We start from the raw sequence: 26,511 nt of genomic DNA, 5'->3' as shown, positions 1-26,511 counted from the left end.
TCTTAAAAACATTTTTATCCAGAAGTTGTTGAAGAAAAAAATTTGTAGCTTGAGATTGGAGCTATGGCAAGAAAAAAACACAACAAAACACAGCATATCATAAACTGATCCAAACAACGCAAAGAATGTGTTAGAAAGCCTAAAGTGAGCAGTTACAAGGACCCGATACACAGTAAATTACTATTCATTCTGTCAAAAATGTGTTTTATAAATCATTTCAAATGTGAAGAACCAAAGTTCTTCAGTTTTGAGTTGTATGCACTATTTAAAAGTGTACACATAGAAGAAGCATAGCAAAACACACAAAAAACTCAAGACCTGAACTTTAGCTTGAATAGTTCTCAGTTGAATAATTAGATTTAAAAAAAAACACAACCAAAAACAAACAAGAAACAACAAACCCACAACACCAACAAAAAAACACCAACAAAAACAAATCTATAAACTTCAGCTATTAATTAAATTTTTTAAAACACTGATGCCTTGGTAAGTCCATAAAAACATCAAAGCCTTTTGGGAAGCTTTTAAATATATTAGAGAAAATAAGAACATAAAATCCCTGTTAAAGTAGAACAGCTTTATAATTACTTTACCTTACTAAAGGCAAGTTTAAGGAAAATCTTTTTGCAGAAGCACTTTACAGTTACAGCTCTAAATGCCACCCAGGCCAAGAGCTGACAGAACATGTCAGCTTCTACAAACAAAAGCAAAATATATGACCAAGCAAAACTTGACAGTAGCCCTAAAGCTTTGCCAGTGCTAATAGCTTTGGCATCTGTTCCAGTCTGAACATGTCCTCTCACTTCCTTGCACATTCCCCACTCATTTCAGTTAAAATGTCCTGTGGAAATTCAGTGCCCTATCCATCTATGTTATAGGACTTTTTACACTAGTCAATAGTCTTTTAACCTCTTAAAAAATGAGACCTCCCATCAGTAAACTTATGAACAGATTTTAGAAGTGACAACTTATCAACAATTTATTCTAGTGGTATTAACTTCTAATGGGCAAAGTTAGATAAAACTATAATTCTACTTTATAATTCTTTTATAATTCCAGAATTTTTATTATAAATACGGTATTTTGAAGCAATAACGAAGATTAGTTCCTTTTTTTCATATATATTTCTTTCTGGAGGAAATTTTTTTCCTAGAGAGACACCAAATTCAAGGACCATTAGGTTCCTTTACTTCTTCAGTTTTCTTTTGCTAGTCAGGAGAAAACAAAAAAACTCAACAATATGAAGCATATCAGGAAAGAGCAGAAACTTACAGAGGCCTTTCCTTCACCAGACAGCATTAAAGAAGAGAGAAGGTACCTATGCTATTGCAATGTAAAAAAAAATAAAAAAATAAAAAAAATTTACATTCACATCCATGCAAAATTATTATTAGTTTCAAAAATACAGAAAATCAGAATCACAAACTGAGAAGAATTAAAAACTTATCTACTAGCTCATGACATATCCTCTTCTTACACATTCAAACTAAAGCAAAAATACGTAGTTGCTAATGAAAAAGCAGTACACAAAGCAAAAAGAGTTAGAAATAATCCTTGGAGAACACACATAACACGCTTACATGGATAAGAAAAGGTAATAAAAACATGCATCCCACTTCCAATACATATTTATTTTGTTTTTATTTTCCTTTCCAGTTTGTGCAAGAAAAGTTATTCTTGCCAGAAACATTTTACAAAGACAATAATTACTGGTTTTAAGATAACAATAGCTAAGATTTTTGTTATAAAAGCAACATTTTTTTAGCTTTTAAAAGTCATTTTGAAATACAATACATTAAAAGGTTTTGCTTGAGAGCGGGTGCAGCTCTTAGTAGATTGCTTTTTAAAACCACCTAAAAATCACATTTCCCAAATCCATTTGCCTAATGAAGTCACCATATTGTAATTGATATATGATAGAGAGGGGTTTTTTAGTTAACAGAAGGTATCAATTAGAAGACCCATTTTATTTTCCCTTCCACATGAGCAGCCTACCTCTGTATGGGAGACTCAGGATAACTGACTGACTCACACTCAATAAGGATTCCTCTTCAGATACATAATCTGAGACAGTATTTCTACATCCAAAGACATTCAAATCAATATGATCAATATGAAAAACATTTCACTGTTGATAAATACATATGTGTCCAGATCCTCTTTCATCGATATCACAATTGGGTTAAAAAGAGAGGTCAGCATCAGGGACTGAATGGGACTGCCCTAAATCCCATCAGCTGGAAACATTCCTCAAAGAACTGATTATGACCAGCTGGCTGCAAGCTACAGACATTTGGTCTAGACTGACAAAAGCATCTGATGTGTCTTCATCCCATTGTTTTCATCAGGAACAGACTTTTAAATGCTTGTAGGAATGTGGGACATCTCCCCTTCCTAGCTCCTGGTTTAAGAGTTCTGTCATTTTGCGTTAATTTGGGACTTACTCAGAAAGCTCTAGTTAATAGGGTGTAGTCAGAATCTGCTCTTTTTGTGCCCTTTGATAATGTGAAATTGAGGCTGAAAATTCTCCATTCATAATTAAATCTCCTGTTCTTCCATTTGGCTCCAACCCATTTGGCTCACTGGAGTGTGCTTTTAAGCCTGCAGGGTTGGTCCCCAGTGGACATTATTGTCATTATAGCACTACGCTTGGTTTTGTTTTCCTGACTCTCTTCCATGAGAAGTGAAAGAATCTCTTTTCCAGGGGCACTAAAATCTCTCTTTATAAATACAAACAGAAAAAGTAAAAAAGTAAAGTAAATGCAACATGAATACAAGAGTAAACCAGGTTGGGTTTTGCTGGTTACAATTTTAAAGCGAATGAGTATGTACATTTTATAATACATGTTACAACTACTTTATTGTGGGAAGTTTTTAGATGTAAGAATTGGGGGTTTGGGTGTTTTGAGTTTTGCAAGAGGAAAAGCTAGGGCATGAGACATTTTCCTGAGCCAAGAATTTTTTAAGAGCAGGGGTTGCTAAAACACAAATTGTCTTCAACTTAAAGAGCTGTTATAATGCCGAAATCAAGCTTTTGTAATGACCTTTAAAATTTCAACATGTTTTTCTTAAGTAATTCTTACCAAATTTTTGAAGAGTGCAGTTAATTCCTTTGTAAACACAGAAAATTTTAAAAATGCTGTTCCCAAATCTGGGTCATCCCTGCAAACACAGTTGCCTCCAAATTTCTCCAGTGCTTGTGTATACTGTTCTTCATTTTCCACATGAGCTTCAAAAAGAGCAAAACATGAAAATATGATCAGTAGATATAAGGTTACTGAAATTACAATTTCAGAATATTTCTTGCTAAAAATGTTTAATTGATACAATGAACATTTATTATTTCTATTTTAATGTTGATATGCCAGAAGTATGATGTATTTCATTAATTTTGTTTCTTTTTTTCTATTTATCCATATGCTGTACAAAGTCATCAAGACTAGACAATCATCTGACTGGTATCCACTCCAGAAAGACCCACAATATTTCTGCACCATACCAGAGACAGCATAATGCTTCCCAACTCCTATAATGAACTTCTAGAGTCTTTTCTTAACACTCGAATTTTAACATTGTGCTGTTATGTTTAACTGTGTGCTAAACAAAGAGGAGAGATTGAGTGTGTTGGCACACAACAGAAGGCAGTAAGATCAAATAAGACTCTCAGGTCATCCTAGGAAATGGGACTACAAACTACATTACAGATGAGGACAAAACCTGTATCTGTGATGGTTCCACATAGAGCAACAGGGGGGGATCTGCAACAAATCCTAGCAGTCAATCCTATCATCAGCATTTAACATAGACCAGTTCAGTTGTCAAAGCAGTTTTGGTTCCTGACAACTAGATTCCTTTCTGAGACAAGGAAACCAGAAGCTCTGTCCCAGAAGCTGTCCAGTGCTCAATGGAGACAGCAGGTTCTGCATCACTACCTGGCTGCAGCAGTGCAAGTCACCCAGCACACAGCTAACACATCTGCCCTTCAGGAAGTTTTGAGATGCATGTGTTGGGGGGTTACTCAACCCAGGGGATGAGATGAATTCTCAGCCTAAAGCAAGTTCCTCTGACTCAAATATAAAGGAAATCTGATGAGCCTCAGACTTAACTACTTTGACCTACTGGTTCAGTTCTAGGAACCAGGTTACTTGCTCACATAGACAGGCATAAAAAAATGAACAATTTGTCAATTTGATATGTGGAATAAACAAAAAGTCTTTCTGTACCAAAGGTTAGTGACCACAACAAGCTTGAGCACATGGACAAAGAACACTAAGGTTACACCTGAGAGAGTTAAAGTTGTCTATTTAATACTCTAGCTGTGGCCAATTCCTGTCTCCTTTCAAAAGAAATCAGAAAAATAAACCCAGCACCCTAGAAATAAATAATACATTAATAAGAACAACAATCCTTTTTAGGTCATTATATGAGACCAGCATAAACCCTAAAGATTATTTAGAGCGGATTAATATGTTCAAACAATCAGTGATTCAGTTTAGCTTAAAGTCCATTTGTCTACATCAACACATTTAATATCCAAAGGATTCTCGATTCCATGTCCTTTCTCCAAATTTCTATGAATTAGCTATACAACCTGTTCAATAAACATAGCACACTCCAGCTTAAAAACAAGCCTGCCTACTCACATTTCTATTTGGATAACCATTCAATAACTTTATTTCTCAAGTAGTTTAAAATTTTCTTTCATTTCCAATATACGAAACTAAAACCCTGAAGAGTAGTGGTATAATATTGTGCAATTAAAGACTGTCATAATGTCCTTGCAGAATTCAAGTCAGACAAATGGCAATAATTCTACAAGTTTCTACCTTGTGTGCTTGAATCTGCAGCCTGTAAAAGACACTTTGTCTATAGCCATTCAATTTAAAAACTAAATCCTAGCACCGACCTGTATTTATTTTTTCTCAGCATCAACAGCAAAGGCTGAGCACTTACCAAACTTTTTTGCTACCCGAACTGTAGGATGAAGTAAGAACGTTCAACTGTTACTACTCTGTGATGTACACACACCTGGAACAAGCTTTGAACCACTGGCACAGACAGCAAAAAACAGGATGTGGCAGGTCACTACTCATTCAGTTCACACAGCCACCCAGTAAGGTGAATTATTTCCATATTGCTTTCTGCATTCTTACAGTGTCCTGCATCCAGCTTAGTGTATGTGAATCCAGGTGAGGGAGGAGGTCTGGGTACAATTCAGACAGCAAAAAGAGAAGGCTGCCATTGCATAATAAGAAGGTGAAAAGGCTGCTACCACTACTTGTTGTGGTCAGATGTGTAATCAGCAGCTGAACCATGCTGACTTTTTACCTTAGGAAACATGAGCTTTCTATTCCATACAGCATCCCCAAGAGTTTGCTATTCCCCAGCATCCTGGGGACCATTCCTCTGGATCAGATTAAACAAAGCAAACAAACCAGCAGCTCAACAGTAGTTCTGAGACATCCCCAGAATGATAATGGTAGTTATTGCAGCAATGCTATTAGCTGAGCTTAGTCCACAAGCTCTCTGGAAGAACACAAAATGCTATTTTTTCATGGAACCCTCCAAAATACTCTTCCTTGCCCAATGGTGTCTTCCTGATGGATTTTAAGAGTCTCTCTGCAAATAAAAGGTGTGGAATCTATAAAAAAAAAATAATTCTGGGCAAGGCTTGTTTGAGGGTTTAGAAGATTTTCTTTTAAGTAAGAAACTAAATTACAATGTAAAAATGGAGTCACTGTATATTGTACCATGTGTAATGTCCAAATCTGAGTCACTATCCAAGCCTCTGTAACAGTTCTAGATTTACACATTAAAAAAAAAGCCAAAACATGTAAACTTAATACTCTGAGAACCTAAATTAAAAATCCAGTAACTGTGTCCTTATGAGTGCTGGGCCACAGTTCTTGTCAAAAGGGCTAACAAGTGGCTGGGTTAGTGATATTTCTGCTGGTGGAAGAGAAACACCTTCAAACCTTGATTGTCAAGAGTGGGCAGCATGAATTTAAAAACTAGGCAAGGTACTGATTTTATGCAAAAAATGCAGTGACTTGCTACAATGCTTTAACAAGTACACTGATTACGAAGCATAGTCAAGCACTCAAAAATTTTAAAAAAACCAAACAAGCAACCAAAAAAACACAATCAGAAGGGTGCCACGTAAATATGTAACAGATGCCACCACTCCAGATGAATCTTAAACTGGACCCTCTACAATCCAAAGATAACAGCTTTATCACATTAGGCAAGAAGGAACTTCCTTTTAATTAGCTGATAAGAATTACACCACAACAGAAGTTCTTGTTATAACCTTATATTGGAACACCAATATGCCCAGAAGTTCTGTCATATATTGGTGCCTTTCCACGGTCACATGGCCAACCTATTTTGCATATAATATTGGTATTGTTAGCTTTAATTGCTATGAACTGCAAAGTGAGAACAAATGCCAACAAAAACCTTTTTCTTATCAACAAAAACAAATGCTGTTTCTTCTACACAAAATGCTTATAATTCACCAAAAAAAAAAGAATCTTCAGCTTCTTTTTCAAAGATGATAAACACAAAAAACTCCATGAGATTGGCACACGTAAAAATGCACTCAACAACAGTTCTTTGTAGCTTTATCAGTGTTTTTAAGACCAATATCTGACTTTGTGCATCATGACACTAAAATATTGCAGCTCATCAGCTCTCTCAAGTTCTCTACATAGATAACTGGAAGACACCAGGAAGACTGAGGTTTCACAAAGCAGTAGAGCCAATGCATCTTCCCATTGTTGCCAAAGAGAATAATTTCACCCCTTTCACCCCCTCATCTCTTAATAATACTTATATGCATTTCAGGTGCTCACCTAATCCCACTGAAGTTGATTTCACTGCTTTTGCAGCTTTATATAAGCTAAAAATTTCATCTAGGGATCTGCCAAGCACCAAGGGTGGCAGAAGGAGAAGGTAGCCCAGACCTGGTGGAAAAAGGAGAGCACAGCTTCCCCACTTGGTAGCAGTATGCCAGCTAGGTAGGTTCAGCTGCCTCACAAAATTTCATCCTTACTGAGCTCATGATCAAGCAGATAGCTCAAGATTGTTATATAAAATATACATTTTACTCTTCTCAGAGTTACCTATATAACTCTTCCTGATTCAGCAAGACAACTGTTTAAATTATCCCCTTTCACCAATATAAATTATTATATACTTACCCAGACCGGATATATTTATGGCTTTGACAGACTTCTTCATTTTATAGAGAACAGTTCGATCAACATCCAGAGCCTAAAACAAAAGAGAAAAATTAAATATGCAATATTGGATACTTTACTCTGGTAAACCTGTGCCCTGGAACCCTCCTGTAATTGTAACACTATTATGTTACTCAATGTTATTTCTGTAATTAATAAATTACTCGCCAGTTGCTCCCCCCTCCACCCACACAACCTATTCTATCCCCTTGACCAGAAAAATACATCTTCCCTATACCCAGCACTATCTTAAATGAAACTATTTACACAGTATCTTCTTGTTATGTTAAATTGTTAAAACAGTTTCAAACTGTGTTATGTTCTAACCTTGATAAAGGAACAAGAAACATCACCTCTCCAGACAGAATATAAAAATGGAATTTAATTACAGTTTTCCTGGATAATTCAGTTAATTAATTGCACTTCCAACCATAGGAACTTTCTCACTGCTACGCTGAACAAAACAAATTGCTTATCTCTCAAATATCTTCCACACGTTTTATCATCAAGCAAAGCTTTCACCAACATAATATAAAATTCCAGTTTAAATCCCGTCCAGAATACTCAGGTACTTATAACCAATTTGTTTGAAAGAAAAAACAGTGGCAGAAAGCAACCATTTTGCTTACTGAACAGAAATATGGGCAGATCCAAAAAAGTACAATTGTTCCAGAACAGAGAAGCACAATTAAGGATACACAAATTATTAAAAAACAAACAAACCCCACAAACAAACCTAAACAAATGAAAAAAAACCACCTTTGTGAAACTGCAAGAAAATTTAAGTGTGACTTCTAGAGATGGTGATGCCTTTAGATCCCACTGAAGAACAGTCCTGAACACTACAAATTACATCACAGCAAGAGCTGTTTAGCATGATACATGCTAAAAGAGCAAACAAAAAGCAGCAAATTAATTCCAGTTTTCATATAAAAGATTTCAGCAAATCATAGCAGCTACAGATCTGACCTACCATTGTTTAATTGTTAATTACCTGTATAGGATAAATTATGTGGAAAAGTCAGAGCACAGGACCCTATCTATTTTTTTTTTTAACATAATGAATGCAAAAATAAATATTATCCCTCCTATTTATGGGAGTATTCTTAAAATTAATCCATTCAGACCACAAATAGCTAGGCAAAATCTTTGCAGCATTCCACGGAAACCAACAGATTTAGATGTTGCCTTAACATTAACATTTTAGTGTCATGATGCCACTATATCCATTGGAAGTTTTACCCCCAGGATCATTACAGTTTACATCAGAAACATATTAGCAGGAAAAGTGCAGAGGCCTTTCACCTGGAATTCTAAAGTACAGAGGAAGGGAAAAAAAAAACCCTAAGAGAGTTCGTAAAAGTCACCCCCTTCAGCAATTTTAATTGCATTGACTATAACAAACTTGTATACGGTGAGATCGCAAAGGTTAGATTAGTCACCTGTCTGGATGGAAGTACACAAAGTCAACTCCCTCACCCTGTGTTCAGTGATTTCCATAAATAACCTCAGAAAAGCGCCATCTGATCAGCTGACTACAGAGGAATGGTAATTTCATTGATGACTGCATCAAAGGACGATTACTCTCTTGGAGAAAAAGTGAAAGGAATGTCTCCAACAACAAGCCTTACAAGTAACAGTTCACAGAGAAAGCTGATGGCCAGAGACTTAAAAGTTATGGTTTCAGTTCACTGCTAAGTGTCAGATTTGTGTGTGCACTTGATAAGTTATTTCAACTCTGCACCTGAGTTTGGGGAAGGAGGAAAAGAAGAAAAAGAAGACAGCACTTCTTATAAAAGAGAAGTGTTGGAACGATAGATGCATTGAATGAGTTACGAACCACTTGTACTACTGTGGTGAGGGACCCAGGTAGACCTAGGAATTCAGAAAATCTAGCCCATGACTGTCTCAGTCAGAAAGCATAGGCTCTCAGTAAGGGAAAAACTTCAAGCTGTCTTCCTCAACAAAAGTCATAATTTCAGTTTGCAGCTTCTCTCAACCAGCTCCCTCTTTCACTGGGATCAGGCAGTGGAAGGCAAACCCATAATGCACAGCACTGCCAAGGTCCAACAGAAATGATAGCTAACGCCCCTAACAGACCAAAGATGGTAATTTAAGCATCTAGCTACCACAGCCAGCTGGTCTGCATAAAAATTCAAAACAAGGATAACAGGGAGAAAGAAACCCCACAGACAGTACTGAGGCCAACAGAACCAGCAAAACACCCCAAGCTGTAATGTGATGAAAATGTACAGGAATGCCAGGGCAGCTTCCCTTGGGTCCTCCATTCTTCCTCTGCCTGCCCTTTCAGCTGTGCCAGTGCAAGTGCTTGTGGGGACGTGTCGCAAACTGCAGGAGAGAATCAATCCCTGTTTAAAATTAGACAAGGGGGGGGAAAGAAGTTATTTTTCAGATGGGTCAGCTTTCCAACTCTGGCTATCAGGCAGCCCCTTGATACAACATAACCCAAGGAAAAAGACAATGGAAATAACAGGAATGAGTAGGACAATCAACATACCCAGGTGCTCCTGCTGAAGAAGCCTCCAGAGACACCTCTGAACAAGGATTTAGTAGCTGCATGAGTGTGGTGACCACTTTTACTACACTGTTATCTCTATTAGCTACATTTTCTTTTAGCATTACATTAGTCTCAACATTCCTTCACATATTCACTCACCACAATAGAACAGGCTTTATTAGTTCAGCTTGTCTAGAAACTGTTACCACATTTTTGTGGAGATAGAGGATGCTGTAGAATTATGCTGAAACATCGAGGGAGGCAAGATGACTCATGCAGCCTCAATACTACCTTGACTAACAGCAACTTAACACTGACTTTCTAGCTGAGAACTTGGTTCAGCTTTTGTTCAGGTAGATCATCCATTCCAAAGTCATGAAAAACTGAGAAAAGTTACCCCAGTAGCAAAGTATCGTACCTTTGTATCAAGGCAACATGGACTCAACTAGCTATTTCCACCCTCTCCTAGCAAAAAAAAAAAAAAAAAAAAAAAAAGAAAAAAAAAAAGAGAAGAATTGAAGAAATTTTTGACAGTCAATACTTCATGCAATTCTATTTGCATATTACACCTAAAAGAATACTCCCATTAGAAAAACGAACAAACTGTCCCCAAAATAAACTGTGCTTCATTCTTTAAAAATACAAGTATTTCATTGTTGATTCAATTCATTGATGTGATTAATGAAAACGGGAAGAAATTCAACAGCAAAGACTGCAAAGTTGTGTATCCAAGAGAAAGATACATATAGGAACTGGCCGATCAGTAAAAAAAATATAAGGGGAATAAAGCAGTTTGGCTTACCACAGGATTGCAGAATCAACACAGGGTGCCAAAGTGATATAGCCATGAAAAAACAAACAAACAAACATCAAGATACAGGAGATCTCCTTCCACCAAAGACAAGGGAACAAACTAGTTAAAAAACAAAAAAAAAAAGTCATTGAATACTACATAGCTTTGACATGCAAAAAGGTGTAGGTCCAAATTTTTGGTCTTGACAGCTTATGTCTCTCTGAACCACTGGATTTTTGAGTCTGATAAACACACAAAATGGGAACCAATGTGTTACTTTCATCCAACAGTATGTGAAGTATGGACTGGAATAAAAAGTCTCTTGAACTACTCTGTTTTTTTCATGAGATTACTGGGAATAAGCTGTAGCAAACTTAAATTGGCTAGCTCAAGCAGATATCTAGAGGGAACTGGAATGTGCTCATCACACAAATGTAAATAAATAAAGAGCACAAGATGCTTAAATAAGTAAGTTTTTAAAATTAAAATACACAAAATGTAGGAAGAACAGGCTGCCTTCCTAAAATGATCTCCAGTCACCAAAGGTGTTTGGGCTATTCTCTAGGAAACTAAAGATCAATAGAAATTTGTACGGATAATGTGGCACTGATTGCCTGTATCTTTTGCTTGCTCACTTTCACTTACCCTGACTCCTCTCTCCTGAATGTAAAGGATCCTACCTAAATTCCTTACTGGTGGTAACAAAGAAGAAAAAGAGAAAAATACCAAGAAATATTTAAGCTAAGAAACAATGTTAGCATTAAAAAAAGCTGCATAAAAGCTGTACCTGAAGAAACTGTGACTAGAAATTGAGGAGAAAAAAAAAATATAATTCTGGAAAGCTTTCCAAACAGGAGATAAGGGGTAACAGGCTTCTGTTTCAGAGGGACCTGGATACATTTATGAAATATTATTATGTTGTTACCTATTGTGGTAAGAAACTAGACTTGCTCCTGTAGGACATTTCTTCTAATCCTCTATTCCTTTGTGAAATCTTTTGATAATGCTGCATTTAACAGTGGCTAAGTATGTCTACAGACTGATAGACTAAATATAGTAAAACTTTGTACCTTTAATACTGTATTTTAGTCTTGCTTATAGAACAAAAAATGGGGAGGGGGACTTTAATTGGAAGACATTCATGCCTATTCACAACTAATGCTTCAAAGGCAGCACTTCAGCATAAAATTTGAAAATGTTAGTTCTCTGTCTTTAGCAGTGTTCTTCATAATTCCTCATCCTTTTCTTTGTGCAAATATTAGCACTTAGAAATCAGTTTAAGTACAGCTGTAGCTTAAAAAAAACTTTGAATTTTTACTCCTGTATGTTTCATCAATGTACACACAGTATACTGATGCACACACATGCCAAAATCCTACTCTTCCCTAGTTCAACTGCTTTGTGCACTTTCAGTAGCTTCCAAAGCAGTGAAATTTAAGATGGCTTCTGATGTTGCATAGTCTACCCTTTGTTTTTACCCACTTAATATGCCCAGTAAACCTCTGAACCAGCAATGACCATGTATTCATATGGTGGGATCATTTTGTCCTCTCATGTAATGCTTCTAGTTTTGACTCAAAAAACTATTGCAAGATTGTTTATTTTGGCATGTTTAATTCAGTGTAATGTAGTCAAAGAGGCCATGTAAATAATTTTCATAGCCAGTTTCTACTGATCAGTCCTCAGACTTCCCTCTTGTTAAGAACAGTATATATAGCTTTAATTTAGGGGAAAAGAAACAAACAAACAAACAACAACAAAAACCCAACACATTTTCTCTACAGTACATTAAGAAATAAGCTACATTATTGTAGATGTGGTGCTATGCGACATGACCTGAACCATAAACTCTACAGTGACCTTTTTAGTGTGCCCATAGAATATTTTTCCACAGTATTTATGTCTTGTGTTAATTTACTTTTATGTGACTTCTAATGCTAATCTTTTGGAACAATTTTTAAGGTAAATTACCTTTTGTATCAGAATCTATATGCTGTTTCTGATCTTGCTCTCTTAACATGAATTTCAAGGCTGCTAATGGCAAATTGGATTAATAGGAAATGTATTCTCAAACCAGTTGCTCATATCATTAGTATTCTTCAAAATGCATAACTAGTATCTCTTAAAATGGCATAGAAACATTATTTAGTTTGAGAACCGTTTTACCTTACAACCCAAAGCTACACAGTGAAAACAATTACAAAAAATGTCTATTTGCTATGCTTTAAAACAAATTGTAATTTTAAATTTTCTTGCTGTATCTTCAACTAAATGATATCTCTGTGCATTTACTACAAAAAAATAAAAACACAAACCAAAACACAACTCTAAAATTACCTGCAATATGCAAATTTTTTTAAAAAATGTAATTCATGTTGTTTTTTTCCTAGCAAGTGAAGGCTAGTGTTTTGGTACCCATCACAAAACCACTTTGGACACACTGCTAATATATTTTTCACAAGGTATTCAGTAATACAAGTGTTAGGTCTTTTGACTGCACAGGCTGAAAATTTCAAAATTACAGTAATGAAACAAAAGCATTTCTGAGGCCCATACAGACTGTAGAAGAAGCAATTCCAATAATTACACAAAATATTTTAAGTTCAATAAGCCTAATGAGAATTTAGCAGCAAACACGTCTGTAATAAGTATACTAGGAACAGAGATAAGCATATCAAAATAAACAGAAGAAAATACAGCTTTTAAAATGAGCACTTGAGAGGACACAACTATCAGTATTTAGCAGCAAAGCTTTTTTCCTCATGTACGAACAAGGTCCAGTTTCACTTGCCAAAGGCCAATTTTCATTTCAACTGCTTCAAAGCTTTCTACTCTGAACAATAAAATGTGCCAACTAATTAGAACCAAACCCATCTTACCAGGAAGAAATCAGTCCGAGGTTATTGAAACTTCCTGGAATGTTATTCTGCATCCTAGTTTGTGTGCCACAATCTGCCTTGACCCTTTCAAATTATTTACTCTTTTTTTTTAATTTTATTTTTCTTTTTAATTTTTTTCTTTAAAAAAAAAACCGAACAACAAAAACAAACAACACAAAACTGTTCAGGTCCATTTCATATTGCTCAGAAATATTTAAGCCCACTGGGAAAATACAATGTTCCAACACTTCATTACTGCTCCCACCCTCTCCCAGAAAAGAACCTCAAAAGTAACATCAATCAAAAAGTCTATGTTGTCTAAATAGAACTTTGCAATACACAGGTTTATTTCTTTAGGAAGGGGTATTGGCTCAAATTAATAAATATATTTAATGAATTTCATGCTGGCACAAAAAAAGAATGTACTGTTTGCTCTTTTCAGTGGACTAGGGGGAAAACAAACTATTCTATTTTTAATTGGGGGTGGAAAAAAAGGCAGGAAGGCATAAACTGAGAACTTGGAGATCCCAAAGATTATTTTGCCACCCTTTAAAGAACCAAAGGGTATGGGGAAAAACAGGGCAGTAGTAGCATAAATGGAGAACCCTCAGGCTCTAGTGGTTAGATGCTCATTAAACATCTTTTGTACCAATCTTAGAGCAGAAGTCTGTGTCTTTATCTTATCCAAGTATCCTTACACCAGTCCCTTATTTCTTTGTGCCCCAGAAAATAATTATTTATCTGTAGAGGAACAGAAAAATAGTCATACTGGGTCAGATCTATTTAACTCAATATCCTCTATTGGTAGTGGTCAATAACAGACGTTTAGGGCAGCAGGCAAAGAAAAGCACTTACATACCCTTCCCCAAGACAATCTCCCAGTTTCCAGCAACCAGTTTAAAAAGAAAAGACTGAGAGACTTTCAAAGAAAACACTACATAGCCCAACAAGCTATTCTCAAGAGAAACAAGAAGCTTAAGTTGTCTAACTCCAGACAAGAGAAAGAAATAAAACTAAACTTCTTGCTCAGTGTCAGAGCTTCATGACTGCACAACAGCCTACTGTGGGAAGCAGTGAGGGAGGGAAGGGAAGGAGGAGGCCATCATTTTTGCACTATTTTTTATTTAAAACATTTGAAAGTCTCCAATACATTCCTTTCTTCTTACCCACAGCAGCTTCATTTTAGAAAGACTAAAATTAACTGTTTCACATTTTTGGTTATTTGGATGGGCTTTTTGCTGAAAGTATTCCCAGAACTGGATCTGAATTTGTAAAAAGTCTCAAGGTAACCAATTATTTTGTTGGTTTCTTTTTTTTCTTTTTAAAGAAGTAAAGAGTCCACTGGAACAACAACAACAAATGCTTAGAAGTACTGCTAAAGCAGTAACAAAATTTTGGGAAAAAAAATCCTCGTCATTTGAAAAGCAATCCTGGAGACAAGAACCAATGTGCTCTTCTCCATGACACACATTTAACTGACAAAGGTAAAAATAAAGTATTAACACACTGACTTTAGGTCCAATGTAAACAATCATCTTAACCATTATATCTTTAAAACAAAATCTAATCTCACCCTCAATTTTGGTAATTTGCACTAAAATATGGGGCTTCTCAATATCCTTCTGTGCTTCACCCATTCCAGTATTTCAGAATAATGATTCATGCCAGAGGCTGTTGCACATGCTGAACACAAATAGGAATATCCTTCCAAAAAACAAAGGATGCAGGAAGGAGCTTGGTCAGTTAGCAAGGAAAAGAGAAGTGTTCAAATAATTACTGTAGACACAGAACAGCAGGAATCAGCTCTTGTGCCTTAAAGACCTGGTCTTGTTTAAAAAGTAAGAATAGCAAGTTTTGAGTACTCATACCCAGCAAGCACAATCATTTGGCTTTTCTGGTGTATCTTTACAGGCAATCTGATCCTTGCTGTAATTAATCCTCCCTGACTCAAAAGATCAGAGATATCCACAGACATTCTATCTCAGTTTGTTATTTTTCTATTAGAAAAGAAGTCTATGCTCCTGGCCTCAATCCACTTTCCTGTTACAGAAGGAGGTATAAAGCTTCCTAAATTATGTTATCCCCCTCCAAAATCCTCTTTCCATTCTCCTACTGTTATGTAATTTCCTCCCTCCACGTATTAGTTTCTTTCCTAAATCCTCTCCAGTATCCTACTACTGATCACCTGGCACATTCAGGAAGGGACTGATACAAAGGGTACAAAAAAACCTCATAGGCATATTCTGGGGCAAGGCATTCTAGCCTGAATGTATTTTAGGATAACAATTCTAAAATAAATATAAAATAGTATTTTATGTATAAATACATGTATAATAGTTATAAAAACTTTGATTTTGGGTAATTACTTTATTTGGAGTGTGCATGGGAAGAAATGTTTCAGAACATTATACTCTACAGTAGCTATAACAGTTAATTTGTATGAATAAGCTCTTAGGTGTGAGACCTCTCTACTTAAGAGACTGTAAAGGTACAGAGACAGACATGCCATAAAAAAGACCAGGTTTATCATAGAATTGTCTCTGCAAAGTCCCTTTCCACGAAAGCATTACTTCTCCAGCATCTGGGTTTGTGGTTCTTGTGGGCCCAACGCCAAGGCAATCTGTTTCAGCGAGCTCTGGTCTATCTGGCAGAAAAATGTAGCAAACACTTCAGCTCTGAAATATTGTGCTAAGGGTATGCAAAGAGGTCACAAGAGTATTAACTTCCCAAAGCAGTGGTAAGTAAAAGGTAATTCGGTTGCAAAGGTAAAAGATGGGAAAATCAGACACTGCTATGTTGCATACAAAAACACCCTTGAGCACAATAACTTTTGTGTAACTTCTTTAATTTTGATTAAAACAAATAATTCATGTCTAAAAATCAGAATTATCTCACAAACTACTTCTATCAGTAAAGAGAAATCCCCAGAGGTTCAGAGCCTACAAAATGTTACATCATTCATACAAGTCAGTATATGATACTGTTGCACACTGACCAGAAAAGATGCTCTATATGTGTATTAATCATTTGATTTCCACATGCTTCCTTCACTACAGAAAGTTGGAAATGCAACAGATACTTAAGGGGAGGAGGAGTGGGGGGAGCACAAGAGATGACACACCAAGCACTTCAGTATAACAAAACTTCCTGCCTAAGAGGAAAGAATGGAGAGTGCTTATACCAACCAGAACACATCCATCTGTGCATTATCCAAGTTTTATACTGAGAAATACATTTTCCTTCTCTTTTCATAATTTCACCACCACCATCACAACTATCTGCTTTCAAAGATAAGATGACTGGACTTCAAAATAGATCTTATAAGCAATGAAATAGACTTGATACACTTACTCTTTACAGAGGCTCATTTTTAAACAAAGAGCATGTAAACAGAACTCCCTTATTTATTATTTATTGTTGTTTAGTTTTCCAGTAGCACTAGCCAGTTCCAGATACCCATGTATTTAGTATTGCATGCTTCAACATAACAAGATATATCATTATGTAAAACAAAGTAACATAGATAACAAGATAAAGTTTCAGTGAAAATCATCTTGAACAGCCAATTAAACTTTACACTCCCTTTACCCATGTCAAAATTCTCTGGTCCTCAGCCTGCAAGATACTCCGCTCTAGCTTTGTGTTTTTGCATTTCTGCCTGCTGTCCGCATCTGTCAAAGTCCTTCATGGTTCTGAGCCCAGCTGTTGGAAGAGGCTGATCCTCACTCTGTATCACTCAACAGCATTTATGATGAGCTAGGCTGATGGGATTTTCCCTTTGCAGATTTCTCAATTTAGTACTCGCTTCCCTAGTATTAAATCCTTTTATAAACCATCAGAGCCAACGAGAATTAATCTTTGCAGAAGATAATGCCCTTTTATTCTGCGTATGACAAGCTATCTGAATAGAGAATTTTTAGTTATTTATGGGCATAATCAAATGAACATATGGGCATAAACAAATGAAACACCTTCCAGACACTCAGAAGTTCCCATATCAAAAGGTCTAATCTGGTTTTAGCAGTCTTCAAATCCTCTACTTGAACCAGGCAATCCAAACCAGCTGCAATCTCTCTAAAATTACGAAAAACTAAAGACTAAGTTTTCCCCATATATGATCCACTTACTCTCCCCTAAAGCTGAAAAACTCTGTAGTGTGTGCACACATCAGCTGGATGCCGTAAAAGGAGCTATCCCTCCCCATCCAGCACTCCTTCAACTTTTGTTTGTTTTCTTTATTTAACCAATAATTCTAGGGACCAGAAATTAACCAAGAAAAGAAAAGAGTCTACAGCAAAGTAGCACAATCAAACCTCCATCTTAACAGATCTCTGAAAAGTTCTTAACCAAAATAAAAACCAAAATCTGTGCTACAGACAGTTTTGGCAGCTGTATAAATGAGGTGGTCATTCTGACTGGGAATAAAAGGCACACAGACTATCTAGTTCATGATACACCTGGAACTTTAAGGACATCACACTCCCAAAACAAAGAATGGCAGGTATTTAGAGAGGACTTCAGAAGAGAAAAAGACAAATTGCCTCAAATGTACAAAGTATTCCTAGGGAAACACTGTACCAGCTGTCAAAATGAGGATCAGCAGCGGTAAAGCAATACATCAGATATCACCTCTCTATTATTAGGGTAGAAATTTATGAAAGGCATCTACCTATAATACTGGTGGCATATTACTATAGCTTAGTTTTCTTCAGTGGAAAGTTGTTTCCTTTTACAATGTAATACATTTTGTGTAGTTAATCTTTCAGTTTCTCACACAAAAGCCCAGGGTCAAATGACAAAACTGATTTTCTCTTTATATACTAAAATAATGTATAGTCTACAGTGGCTTCCAGACTTCAGTCTGTGATTTTCACTCCAACTTCTCTATACTTCAGTATATTGCCTTTGAAAATCTCTGCATGTTTGCTCAGTATAAATACATTTTTCTCCATTAAAAAGTAATTGCATGATAGCATAATTAACAGCACCCACTGAAAATATAAGATTAGCTAACTTATTATGGCAATCAAACATTTGATAACACCAGTATCTTCCTCTTTTTGTTAAATGGAAAAAATACATGGCACTAATTTAATGTTGTTGATGCTTTGTCATGCTGTAGCTATTGTGAAGAGCTTCAGTTCTTGTTGTATAAATGCATAAGCATAATATTATGTGAATTTCCACCTGGGAATTTGGTTTTAAATAAATAACATATCCAAATTGTCATATATTGTATTTAATTTCAGGTGCCCAACTAAAGAAATCTCAACACAATATTACAGTCTTGAAAACAATGATCTTACATTCTGTTGGAATTTCAACAGCCTTAAGTATAACTAGAACTAACAGTTTAGGCACTCCTGTCCCTAAGGACAGCCTGCTAAAAGTTTATGTGAATCTTAAGTCACACAACTATTACTGTAGCAAACAGGAGATATAAAACACCCATTTACATAATATTTGATGTAAAATTAAAAGCTTTCCAAAAGGATGACCTTTGTCAAAATAATTAAGTTCATGTACACAGAAGGTACCTATAAAATGGAGTAAACAGTACTTCCCTATACCATTGAGCATTAGGAAGTTAAATTCATACACAGCTGCTACCTGACACAAAACACTGAACAACAACTGCATTTAAAATTGAAGCAGTTAAGAACAGAGAAGCACGTCCAGACCTATCAGCACTTTTTTTGTGTTCTTAAAAGAAAAAGGAAACAGCTACTGAATCAGCTGACTGTAACTAAAGAGAGAAATGCCTAAATCTCTGTCACCAAGCACCACGAATCCTTGCATCATTGCCACATCCATGTGGCCTGGGGGATATGGAAGGCAGTGGGAAACACTACCACTCCATCTCTAGCACAGAAAACTGTGCTGACTGATAATACTGACATGAAAAGCTTGACATCCACAACCAGAGCAGTTAAGCAACAGAAGAGAATGAACTAAGCAAGAGAATGAATGAAACCCAAGCAAAAAGCAGCTTACAAAAGATTTACTACTTCATTGCATCTTCAATACTACGCTCTTCAGAGCATCAGTTTACATAGAGCTCGAAGTGGAGAAGGAATCTGCTAGAATCTTTCCTGGTTTTGTGTAACATACTCCTACAGTTCTGGAAAACAAACAAATTATTAAAACATGTGCTTTGAAATACTCTATACTTCATGTTTTGCATTTGACAACAGAGCAAGGGCTCTGTGTTTGCATGTGCTAAGGAAATTTCCACTCCTATTATTCTAGCCAAACAGTAATCCTGTTTGATTGAAGTGGCTTAAAATGATTAGTAAATGCATTTGTTTCCAAGTTGACTTCCCTAGAATGCAGCCTAAGTTGCCTTGAAATTACATATTCTATGAAAGAAATACTTCACTAACAATGAACAGAAACCATAGAACATGAGAAAATAATCCATATGAATGTTCACATTGCTTCACTACTTCATTTTTTCCCTTCCTATATGCCTTCTAAATGTAGATAAAAGCTTTCAGGAACATAAAAGTAATTTGTTCATCTCTAATCACTTCAGCTGTTTTGATTTATCTACACGCATACTTAGCATAATGCCTAGACAGAATTATAGATTTCAAACTGGAACTACATTGATAATCTGATCTTTAATCAGGGATAGCTGAGGGGTGCACAAAGAGCAGGTGGTTCTATACACCATACTGCTCCAAGACAATGAGAAGCAGAGCTTCAGCCTTCCCTTTCAATTCTCTATTTCTTGGTTTAACAAGTCAGATGCTAGAATTTACACTTCAGGTTCTTTCATGTTAACTTTTACAGCCACCTCTTAAATAATATACTCCAAAGAAATACACTTCACAGTGTGCACAGTATGTCACTTCCATAGTAAGTATTTTTGTGAAAGAGTTCACATACACAAAGAAGTAAATTTTTCAAATTCTGTCCAACACCTACTCAATTGAAAACCAAACTTCTAGATGAAAAGTACTGAATCACACTACACAAGCTTATTTCCTGCAAAGCAGCATTGCTCATAAGAAAAAAAGCTATTCCATTACAGTGCTGTATCTCAGCTCCTCCGTCAATAAATTCTCCCCCAAAGGTGCATTATTTTCTCTTTCCAAATAAAATTGAGATATATATAACAGTTAAGGAAGTCTGTATAATACTTACTACTGTGTCCCATTTTCTGGATATATAATGTGCAGGACTCTCCTTCCACTACAGGAATACTAGATGGTAAGATAGAATGTAGCTATGATATCACCATTATCCAGTTTTCTCCATTAGTATCCCTTCCCCATATCCCTGCCTGCCTCCATACTATACTGATTGTTTTCACATTAGCCCTCCCTCCACATACTCTGCCTGATGCTTTCATCCTACATCCTGCATAAACACTGCCGCACTCCCCCTTCCTTTGCTGTTCCTGTTAATTCTGATTCCTCTCAACTTCCTCAGACTTTTGATGCATTTCCTTATCCCCTCCTTAATGCTTCTGACTATATGCCAATTCCTGACCCTCCACTCCTTATGTGACATTACAGTAGATTGCCTCTGGATGACTCCCTTGACTCTGTCCTTAATTCATATTCCATTTTCTTGCTCTTCACTTTTGACTAATCCTCATGTTCCCTCTTAGATGTTTCAGTTGCCTTTTACTTTCAGAGTCTGTTTCTTGTGTTCCCATTTTCTGTTGTTCCCTAGACAAATTTACTCCTCCACTTAATCCCTACATTGATGTAAGCTTCATGAAAGAAATCTGGACTTAGTCCAAATAAAAGAAGCTGGCAGTCATCTTAATCACAGAAAATCTCATATCTAATACTAAAACTCTTTCAGCTTATGTCTCTGTCCTCACCGATAACAACTACATACAGCAAGTATATCGCATACAGAAGAGCTTGAGCATGGTGCTGACAAACATAAGGCTGTATAGGGAAAAGACTAGGGAAAAATTAGAAACAATCCTAGCATCAGCTTGCAATAAAATTATTACTAACACTAAACTTTTTTGTCCCATAACTTGATCTATATTTTCTAGCCAGGTTTAAAGGAGAGGGCAGAGGGTAGGGAATAAAATCTCAGTAAGAATGGACCAAAGTAGAGGGTGATTACACCCAGCTTTACATGTATTATTCTCAGTAATTGTTTTTCCATAAGAAATTGGCAGCACCAATGCAAGAGTAAACAAGAAGCAAAAAAATTTCTCCCAATGTGAAGTTCTTCCACATCTGTCTACGCTACAACTTAAAAAATGAAAGCAAACATGAAAGTACTGTCTTCTTGCATAGCAGTGGAAGTTGCTGTAAATACTTGTTTACAGTATTCTCAAGTATTTCTGGAAGAAGGAAAGCGAACTGTTTACTTTGCTAGCCTGCCAGTCATCAGGGATACTTGTAATATTTGAGTAAGAACATCTCTCCTTCTCAATTTAAAAGTCATGGTGTGCATTTCTGCATCCCTTGCATCCATTTTTACTAGCTGTAAATACTCCTTTCCATCCCTGCTTTTTTAACCCTCTGTGCTTAAATCAGATATGATCACAGCCTTCAGAGGATTTGTTAAGAGTATTTGCTAGTTACCATCCTAATTCTTTCAGAATCCGGGAAAACACATTAACCAGCTCCAACAAACTGAGTGCTTAAACCCACAGTTTTATTTACTGCTTTGCTTACTTGCATCTCTATTCCCACTATTCATTCTACCTTCTCCCACACTTTGAGTTCAAAAACTGCAGCAGAGCACCAATTTAGATTTGGTAATACCTACATTATCTTTAATACGACTACATTCTAATTGTATATTATCTTTGTATTGTATATTGTATTGTATATTATCTAATTGTATATTATCTCCTCACAACTCTATGTGCTTAAAGAGTGGGTTTTTTTTCTTTACTGCCTTCTGTGATTCCTACAGCAACTTGACTTCTGCAAATTTGTCTTTTACCTTTAAGCACTTTAAAGCAAAACTTCCCTCTGACTACTTCGGTTTTCTTTCCATTTCTGACAGGCTCTGCTCAATTGTGATAATCTTCTTGGAGAGTTTCAAGTCTGTAGTTTTTCCCATAATCTTCCCCTTTCTTGGGATACTTCATGAACAATTTTCATGCTTTAGTACATGAACTCTTAAGTTCTGCTGACCTCACCACCTCTCAGTTTAAAGACTTTTTCCCTAAATATTTTTTTCTTCCTTGTTTTGTCTTGGTTTTGCTTTTAACTTGGCTGTTTTGCCTTTAGTGCACAACGAATTGAACTCCAACCACACAACAAACACTTTGCTTGTTTACAGTCTCATCCACAACATCCACTTGATTCCTGCCTTTAAATCAGCGATTCCCACATCAACTTCCCTTGCTGTTTCCTTCTGCAAAACTCAGCATCTTGCCTTGTTAGCCACCATAATGTGGTTGAAATACAGCTCATATTTATTCCTCTTGCACAAATCCTCCATGATTGCAGTGTTAACAGGCAGCCTGCTTTACCAGACCATAATCAACAGGTTGTCTTAAACTGAAACTTATCTCTCATCCAACCTTACATATCTATCATGCAACTATACAACCTTTCTGTATCTTGTGGATTTTATCCATGACCTCATCATTTAATTTTGATTATTTCAACATTCTGGCCTTGACCAATATGGTCTTTCTCAGTCACATCCACTCAAGCTACTAAACCTTTCAGTTTGTCTTCCATGCAATTAATCCCTTTCCACACTTGTATCAGAATTCTTCTTTGCATCAAATGTAATATATTGGTCTTTGATTCTTCGCTTACTAGAAGGTGACACTAATCATCTCTCATTCACTCACGACTCCCTCTGCCTCCAATCACAGGAACTCCAGCCATGAACATCCATTTGCTTTTTTAGAGTAACACCTTCATGTTATCCTATCAACTCTTAGTTTATACTTATCTTACCAACACTTACATTTTAAAGCATCCACAAACTCTTCTGAGCTATACAGCTCACATAGAATGGGAAGGAGAGCAAGGATGGAAGGTGTCCCCATAGTTGGAGAAGCTGCAGAAAGATTTAATGCAGGGGACATCTCTTCTGCCCTCTCTAGCAACTTTATGAAGAATACAACACCGATTTAGAGCCAGTGTTGCTAGCCCACACATGAGACACATGGGCTCAGGGTGAGCCCATCAGAGCTCCAACTACGGCTCTGGTACCATGGACAGAGCTGGGCCAAACCTGCTGTGGGGCAAGGGGGGGTGAGGGGTAAGGCTTGGGGCTTCACTGCAGTTGGGCAGAACACGAAGAACCTCTGTAGCAAAGGGGTCTCAAGAAATTGAGATAACGAGACACTGTAAAACTTGAGGAAATATAGAGAAGCTTCGTACCCAAGACAGTAGATGGAAGAGCTAACCTAAACAGGGTTAGGTCCAATTTTTCTGACACTTCAGGTGCAAAGGGTAAATGGGGCAGACAGATTGTGTGGGTTGTTAAGAGTGAGGCTCAGAAGCTGGGGTGCAGGAGTTTAGATTGGGAAGGATTTTATGTATTATATACACATATACACACACATAGGGAAAGTGCATATTACATTAAAAAAAAAAAACAAACAGATTTAAGAGTTAACTAAAATGTTTAAGAACAACTATTCTAATGCATATGAATAAAACCAAACCACTTCACAGTGGCTCAGCTACAAACACAGTAGACTAGGTCAGGTGCATCAAGTTTTCTTGGATTCCTCCACCTGTATTCACAAGCCATGTCCACTTGACACGTGGACTGTAAGTGCTTTGGAGCAAGGGTTACGCTTTTGTGATTGCAATGCCTTTCAGTAGCAAGGCCCCACCTTTACCTAGCACTGTGGTATTTTTTCGTACATAGAGAACAACATAAAGATGAGAAGAGGAAGTGAAGGTGGGTTAAATCTAAGCAGAATTAGCCACTTTCCACATCTACTCTCTTTTAGAATCAGCATGAAGTACACTAAATCCAGATGAGATAGTTCTGAGAAATGCAGCAGCACTAGGGATCAAAAGAGAAAAGCCACAGTTAGCAAAACACTTTGGAAATTTGCATAATTTCCATTGATCCTCCTATGGGGAATGGGGCCATTGCATAATAGGAAATAGATACACCATTGGATGTACCAAGGTAAGGTGCACAGGAATCTATTTAAAAGACTTGTCTGTACTTTAAAGGTTTAAGGTTTAAATTCTGTATTTTAAAACACACAAAAACTTCCAGCTGAAAACCTACAGTGTTGCTCCTGTATTTCTAAAACTTCCACTCTAATTCCTCTCAAAAAGAAAAAATTAAAAATTCCCACACTCTTTTTGAAACCATCATGCCATTTATGTCATAATGACTTTTCCAGAAACCCTTTGGATGCTGATGACAGAGAAACATGATTCCAGAAAGGAAGCAGAAGTGGAACAGAAAAAGCGGTGCTGAACAACACGTATTTATGGAACTGTACACTTTTCTTACCTCACTAAGAAAAGTGTGCAAGTAAGTTCTGCTAAAGAGCACATCATAGATACACAAAGTATATTTTATTAAAAGGAAATATACAAATACTAGTAGTAAATTTCCCCAAATGCACCACAATGTGACGTTTTCTACTGCTTCCCAATTTATACAAAAACACCTTCAGATAGCTTTCAAAAACAAGTCACAGTCACACAGCATATGAAGACAGAACTCCAGTCCTAAACATCTATCAAGCAAAAAATACATGTTGAGAAGTATAATTTTTAAAAACTTTTAAACCCACATGTATGCACTTAACCAGCCACACATTCGCCCACCCTACAAAGCTGTTATTACCTCTCACTCTAGTTAGCTTTGCAAAACAAAAATGGAGCAGAGACAATTACAGAATTTTAACATACAAAAGGGAATGAAATTCAATAAGCATCTATCCTTTATGCCTCTCCAAGATAGGTAGGATTTTTATGGGCTTCAGTTTCAGTCTTTATTGTAAAAATTAATCCATGCTTTAAAAAAAGATGGCACACTTGGATTCTATTAAATCACTCTGCAAATAATTTCTAAAAACCTTTCATGATCACAGTTATTAGAACTACCTTGCCGTCTCCACTGTGGTTTTGGGGACTATTTTACTTAGTTCACAGCACATAAAAGCAGGAAGTGTAGGTTCTAAGTAACAGAAGTACTAAAATCAGACATTTAAGCATTCACAGCTTAAGAATGGTCACCACACATTTTTAGATCCTGGGACCTTTAATAGAAACAGGCAACTGCTGTCAACTAAAAAGACCGCATTTGTCAGACTAGATTACTGATTTCAAGCAATCCCTCCCCCACTCATGTGACTACGCTCTGCACTCTATCAATTAAAACTTGTTTAATCTTAGTCACTATCATACATGCAAAGATTAAACAGTAACTTGTAAGGGCCTGTGGCATATACTGCTCTCTTGTAATTTTGCTTTAGCAGAAGCTAAAGATTCCAAACATTTTGCTAAGCAACATCCTAATCTGAGAACAATGCAAAAATTACATGATTCCTTTTCCTTTGAAATCATGTTGTGCTCCACGAGCATGCCTTTCCTAATTCCTTTTCCACTACCAAGAGCAAAGGATCAGATTATCTTTCTCCAAATGTTTGAACAGGCACCAGTTCCCAAACTGCAACACAAGCACTTCTGGTGATCTCAAAAGCCAAGATCCAGAGTCTGTAATTAGTGTATAGAATCACCTAAAACATTTAACTCCAACTATTGTCAGCTGATACTAAAAATCAATCATATTCTGCAACTGTCAGAGGTCAGTTAATCCAAATTCAGAAAACACTTATTTAAGGCAATACCACTGCCCACAGAGATATATCACTAAAATATACACTTAAAATTGTCCAACATCTTACTGATTTGCTCCCTTCAAATGCCTTTTCCACTTATTAACTAAACTTTTAAAACACAATTAGATACCTGCTAATTAACTAAGACAGAATTACAAAACTGGTAGCCAGCAGTGTTAATGTTAAGTGCAAAAGACTTCCCATTGGGATATGGAAACAGTTATCTGTGTTTGCCCAAAGCTGAGCTCAGTTACATTAGCCCCCACCTCCTGTGGACTGCCTCACCCTGTGCCTCTGCTTCCAACGGAGCT

General features: G+C 36.5%; 1 protein-coding gene across 4 annotated transcripts in view; it reads right to left on the bottom strand.

Moving 5' to 3' along the window:
- The window catches only part of ASAP2 (ArfGAP with SH3 domain, ankyrin repeat and PH domain 2), a 90,807-nt gene that overhangs the window by 61,158 nt on the left and 3,138 nt on the right, over positions 1-26,511 (bottom strand). For all 4 annotated transcript variants that reach the window (XM_051613873.1, XM_051613875.1, XM_051613876.1 and 1 more), the window contains exons 2-3: positions 7,203-7,275; positions 3,084-3,229 (exon numbers count right to left, since the gene is read on the bottom strand). In XM_051613873.1, coding sequence (XP_051469833.1) covers positions 3,084-3,229; positions 7,203-7,275 — 219 coding nt within the window. The remainder of the gene's footprint in view (positions 1-3,083; positions 3,230-7,202; positions 7,276-26,511) is intronic.

Source organism: Apus apus, chromosome 3 (genome assembly GCF_020740795.1).
Source record: "Apus apus isolate bApuApu2 chromosome 3, bApuApu2.pri.cur, whole genome shotgun sequence".
In the NCBI taxonomy this organism is placed as follows: Eukaryota; Metazoa; Chordata; class Aves; order Apodiformes; family Apodidae; genus Apus; species Apus apus.
This window is presented reverse-complemented; position numbering and strand designations above follow the sequence as displayed.